Source organism: Amphiura filiformis, chromosome 18 (assembly GCF_039555335.1).
Source record: "Amphiura filiformis chromosome 18, Afil_fr2py, whole genome shotgun sequence".
In the NCBI taxonomy this organism is placed as follows: Eukaryota; Metazoa; Echinodermata; class Ophiuroidea; order Amphilepidida; family Amphiuridae; genus Amphiura; species Amphiura filiformis.
Genome location: NC_092645.1, coordinates 49,088,637 through 49,094,713, shown reverse-complemented (window position 1 = coordinate 49,094,713; position 6,077 = coordinate 49,088,637). Strand labels below are relative to the sequence as shown.

Genomic DNA, 6,077 nt, shown 5'->3' with positions numbered 1-6,077 from the left:
CACAAAGTCACAACTACAGGGCCCAAGGTAATTAATTTCCATCTGCGCGCGTCTGCATTTGCAAATATCAAACCCAAAATATTTTGATGGGGGTCCATAAACCAACCCCCCCCCTGTTGACGCCTGTATGTGGGTTTCTAACCTGAATTTGGCAATTTTAGCCTAAAAAGTTCCAATATTTGCCAACTTCGCGCGAATTTATTACTCTTTGCACCATGTTTCCCCGGTTTAGCTTCAATATGACACAAAGTTTCCTGCGCTTTCGCCCGCATTTGTACCATAGCCATAATCCAAAAGGTGCTGGATTCACTATACTTAATTTTTTTCCCAACCCCATCCCCCGTGTAAAAAAAATCTACGCCACTGCACATGTCCTTACAATTTGTCACAAATCTTAAATCTCCTAACTATATATATATACCCATGACCCAAATTAATTAGTTTCCATGTTACATAAACAACTATAGCCCACATACCCTATAATGTGAAGTTTCACACTAGTAGTAAATACAATACGTTTCAATATGACATTTACAAATCTAATTTTTGTAAGTGGGCAATTCACATAATCCCTACAATAATCTTGGCTCCTGAGCCACAAATTATTTTTATTATTATTATTATTATTATTATTTTCTTATTTTATTTTATTTTTTCAACTTAAAACACCATAGCTAAATTTGTCAAATGTGTAGAACAGAATGATACTTTTTTCAGATAATTGGATAACATATGTTAAATAGTTCTTTGCAAATTTAAAATTTAAATACTTAAAGGAGTATTTCGTGATCCTAGCATCCTCTTTTTAAGACGTATTTCAGTACATATCCACAAAAAAGCTTATTCCCAAAATTTCAGTTGATTCCGATTTTGCTTTTGAGAGTTATGCATGATTGTGCGTATTACACTGCTAATAGACAATGTGTTGTAATTTCGTTCTGGTATACCAATTAAAATGTCACGATATTTTTGATAAACAAATTAATCAAAGGTATCCAGTGGTATAAAAATCTCAACTTTTTTGAGAAAAGTGGGGGATGAGGCTGTGGATCACGAAATGCCCTTTTAAATCTCAACAGAAAGATGTTAAAACTATGCATTTTGGTGATAACTGGAATATGTTTGGAAGTGATACACTTCACAAAGTTAATTAAAGCCATTATTTGCAAAACAAAAATATAGGAAATGAAGGAGGAGATGTCCAGATTGTTGTTCTAGCCAAATCAGATACATGATCTCACACCCACCATGAATATAATTGGCAGAAATCCGTCTAATTATGTCGCGTTGAGTCACATATCTATAATAGTCTTCAAGTGTACGCTGTACATCCTAATATTTCGAATCTCAGTGTGTACCAGCCATTACAAGATGTGGTCAGACAGGTGATGCGTACAATACGGGCATATACTTTTCCAGTAAACATTGTGGTCAACTCAGAGGAGGGGTCAACGTTGCCAGAAAATGTCTGCAGGAGAGAGAATGATATTTTAGTGAGTAACAAAACATCACAGAGATCGGATGGTTGGCATGTCCATCATGACTATGGGCTTTATTATACAAGGCAATGTTTACTATCAACAGTCATTACTTACAATCGCGATTCCATTTTGATCTTCGACAAACACCTCGTTGCCACCAGTAGTCGGGAATGTTGACACTTTGAATGATGTCACCCAGCAATCAAATGAAGTCTCATCTCCCTGCGTTTTCATACCAGATACATAGGATGGGTAACCTAATGATACAAGAAAACGTATGTTTTAAGCTATTGTCCTATGGTTTCTTTTTCTTTCTCACTTGTAACTCAAAAACAGTACATCGCAATTACGTAAAATTATAATATCCTGAATCCTTATGAAAAGAAATTTACTTTTGAACATTTTTGAATATTTGTTGTACCATTTGAGTGAACCCTTACGGCAAATGTGTCTTTTATTTTTGGAAACACGGTGAACACCGTGAGTGCGTTTTGAGCAAGGTTGGTTTCTTAAGGTGCAAAGCTGACCGGCCCTAGCTCCCCGAAGTTCCTAAATAAATTAACGTTTCGCATTTGAGACCGTTGTTGCATTATTACATTAGTAGCCCTGTTTTCCCATTTATACATGTCCTTATTTGGTCATAAAAGGTTACAAATTCTGCATCGTGCATTGTGTTTACCAATGTCAGCTTGTATCCAAATTGGTCCTGTCTGGGATTTAACCGCATACCATGCACTGGGACCGTTCAGCCTTCCCTTTGTGGCTGGGTAGGCTGCGTCGCCAGAGCTCTGCTCTGATGACGCTTGAATATTCCCATCTCGTATATCACCACTTTCCATTCCCAGACTGCAAACTGGAATATTGAAATAGAAATATTTTATACAAAAAAATTACTTGGATGAATATTCATACGGACCTTTTTTTTTTTTTTTTAAAAAAAACACTTTCACAAGAAACAGTTGTCACATTATAAATATCACTTTTTCTCTTTCAAACTTGTTAACGTTCAAACCGTCGCGGCCTATATTAGCCAAAGGCATGCTGCTGCTGCTGCATATATCCCCATTTTTCCTAATTCAAACTTAATATCTTTCCCATCCGTTTCCATTTCACCACAAGTGGTGCTTTGCAATACAAACATAAAAGTGAGCCAAATATCTCAAAAAAAGTAACTGACCCCCTTAAATAATGACCATTATTAAAAAACGGGTGATTGTATTACATATCTGTAAAATGCGTTGAAAGCAGAATTTATTTCTGCACATTTTGACACCTCATTTGTAGCAATTGACTTAATATTGATGTCACAGCGTACATTTAAATCAATTCTATTGATTTTGCACTATGTAATGATATCTGAGTGTTTTTGTATTGTAAAAAATTGTATGTAAGTGCAACTTTCAAATCCGGACCTCACTACATTAAATTGACCGGTGTTTTATTGTTTTCTAGGCTATTGTATCAAATGAGGTGTTAAAATACGCAGAAATAAATTCGGCTTGCAACGCATTTGACAGATTTGCAATACAATAGCCCCTTTTTGAATAATGGTCATTAAAGGATGGTCAGTTACTTTTTTTGAGATGTTTATTATGGACAATAACATTCTAATGTCGCCGTAGTCTGAAATATAATCAGATTAAAGTTTGAATAATTTCCTAATGTATCATTTTTGATTGACCACATCACAACTATTGGTACTAAAACGAATTTTCTCTGAAAGTCAACTTAAAGCAATCACAGTAGAAAATTTCGCTAAGAATGCACCACTTCTAAAAAGTTGGTTGCATTTACTTTACAGTTATCAGTATTCAAAGTACACCAGGCACAAAAAGAAACTCGTCAGTTATAGTCATCCTTGCTGGTCAATAACTTGATAATTTTGGATTATTCTGAAATATACATTTTGTTAATTGGACTTTTCTCTCTCATTTGACACCCTGTTCGTGAACATTCAGCAAGAATTGACCAAGATATGCGCCTCCAAACTCTCAAACCCCAAAATGAAAAGTTGCAATTTTAACGAGTCTATTGTGCCTGTTACACTGTGTGTTTTATTGATTGGCCCGTGGTGCTTGTGTTCAATACAACGATGCGTTCCCATTGATACTCGTTGAAAATGCAACTTTTGATTTTGGGGTTCGAGGCTTTGGAGGCACATATCTTGGTCAATTCTTGTTCGTTTTTCACGAACAGGGTGTCAAATGAGAAAGCAAAGTCCAATTAACAAAATGTGTATTTCAGAATAATCCACAATTATCAATTTTTTGAACAGCAAGGATGAATATAACTGACGAGTTTCTTTTTTTGTGCCTGGTGTATATTTATCAATATTAGTATAAGAGGGTATAAAATGAGTCATAAATGGTTTTCAGGTAAAATCAAAAGAAAGTTAAAATGTTAAATATTATACAACTAAAACATCAAAAACGCTTAAATAAATCTGATTTTTGTTGGCAACATACGGCATCATGTTTGATTGATAATATTAAAAATATTGGTACTGAAACAAATTTCTTTTGAAACCTTAAAAGCAACCATAGTAGTAGTTAGTAGACAATCCTGTTTGGAAATGCACCGTTTCCAAACAGGATTGAGTCATAAATGTTAAAAGGGCGAAATAAATAGAATGGTGATATAGGACAAAATAGACTAACCTATGCATGTTACTCCTTCTCCACTGTAACCGGGATTGCATGCACATGTGAAGGAACCAACGGTATTAGTACAAACAGTATTTGCGTCACAGTTATCAGTACTTGAAGTACATTCATCAATATCTGTACAAACATGTATGAAATAAGTGATTTTTATTAGGAAAACATAGATTTTAAGGTGTGATCTAAAGAAAAAAGTTAAAATGTTTCTTGTACTCTTAAAAACGAGGCAAGTATAGCTCAATAATGCTTGAATAAATAGGCTTTGTTTGCTTACATAGTATGTCATTTTAATAAGATTTCGATAGGCATGCACCATTTAAAAACAATAGTTTCACTCGCGTATAGGTGACAATCATTAGAGATAAATAGAATGGTGATATGGCACAAAATAGACTAACCTGTGCATGTTACTCCATCTCCACTGTAACCGGTATTACATGCACATGTGAAGGAACCAACGGTATTGGTGCAAGCAGCATTAGCGTCACAGTTTTGAGCACTCAAAGTACACTCGTCAATATCTGTACAAGAATGAAATAAGTCATCAATTTATTGTAAAACACAGCTTTCGAGAAAAGTTTCTTGTATTCTGAAAGCGATACAATTAAAGCTATACACAACACTCTGTTTGCCAACATGATATATAATTTTTGAAAAATTCCGATAGTCATGCACCATTTCCAAAAAAAAAAATGTTTCACTCGCTCATAGGTGACAATTATTTGAAGTAAATTGAATGGTGATATGACACAAAATAGACTAACCTGCGCATGTTGCTCCATCTCCACTGTAACCGGTATTACATGCACATGTGAAGGAACCATCGGTATTGGTGCAAGCAGCATTTGCGTTACAGTTTTGAGGACTCAAAGTACACTCGTTAATATCTGTACACGAATGTATGAAATAAGCCATTAATTCTAAAACGCAGATTTAGAGGTATGTTCAAAAGAAAAGTTACACTGTTTTTTTTACTCTTAAAAACGATACAATTAAAACTCAATAACATTTGAATAAGTTGGCTCTACTTTCTCAGCAAAATGTATCCTTTTTTATTGATCACATCAGAAATATTGGTACTGAAACGAATTTGTTATCAAATCTTAAAAGCAACCATAGTAGAAAATCTCTAATGCACCATTACTAAAAAGTAGTGTGACTGGCGAAAAGGTGACAATTATCAGAAATAAATAGAATGGTGATATGGCACCGGCAGAAATAGACTAACCTGTGCATGATACTCCATCTCCATTGTAACCGATATTACATGCACATGTGAAGGAGCCATCAGTATTGGTGCAAGCAGCATTTGCGTCACAGTTATCAGTATTCAAAGTACACTCGTCAATATCTGTACAAGTATGTATGAAATAAATCATGAATGGCAAAAAGCAGATTTGGAGGTATCAGTAAAAGTTCAATAACACTTGAATGTATTGGCTCTGCTTGTCTACATAATGTATCATTTTTTATTGATTACATAAGAAAGATTGGTACTGAAATAAATTTGCTTTCAAAATATAAAGGAATCGTAGTAGACAAGAATGCACCATTTAAAAAAAATAGTTTGATTCACGTAGAGGTGACAAATTATTAGGAATAAATCGAATGGTAATATGGCACTGGACAAAATAGACTAACCCGGGCATGTTATTCCATCTCCACTGTAACCAGCATTTATACATTCACATATGAAGGAACCAACGACATTGGTGCAAGCAGCATTATCGTCACAGTTATCAGTACTCAAAGCACACTCGTTAATATCTGTACAAAAATGTATGAAATAATTAATGAATTGCAAAACGCTGATTTGGAGGTATCAGTAAGAGGAATGTTAAAATATTTCTTGAAAAAGATATAATTAATGTTCAATAACATTTAAATGCATTGACTTTGCTTACCTACATAATGTAGCATTTTTCATTGATCACAT

At 34.4% G+C, this 6,077-nt stretch overlaps 1 protein-coding gene across 1 annotated transcript; it reads right to left on the bottom strand.

The window, feature by feature from the left end:
• Positions 1-796: 796 nt before the first annotated feature.
• Positions 797-4,663, bottom strand: LOC140138755 (lactadherin-like). The gene is made up of 5 exons (XM_072160518.1): positions 4,540-4,663; positions 4,139-4,261; positions 2,161-2,334; positions 1,596-1,738; positions 797-1,468 (listed from the first exon to the last, which is right to left on the bottom strand). Exons 3-5 carry the CDS (start codon positions 2,318-2,320, stop codon positions 1,313-1,315), a joined length of 459 nt encoding a protein of 152 aa, XP_072016619.1. The 5' UTR covers positions 2,321-2,334; positions 4,139-4,261; positions 4,540-4,663; the 3' UTR covers positions 797-1,312.
• Positions 4,664-6,077: the final 1,414 nt, after the last annotated feature.

What these genes read in the sequence shown, in the direction of transcription:
- LOC140138755 (XM_072160518.1), bottom strand. Translation starts at nt 2,320, where the DNA reads ATGGAAAGTGGTGATATACGAGATGGGAATATTCAAGCGTCATCAGAG. An exon ending in TTGGATACAAGCTGACATTG is followed by an intron (nt 1,739 to 2,160) that starts GTAAACACAATG and finishes TTGTATCATTAG; the next exon opens with GTTACCCATCCTATGTATCT. An exon ending in ATCAAAATGGAATCGCGATT is followed by an intron (nt 1,469 to 1,595) that starts GTAAGTAATGAC and finishes TCTCTCCTGCAG; the next exon opens with ACATTTTCTGGCAACGTTGA.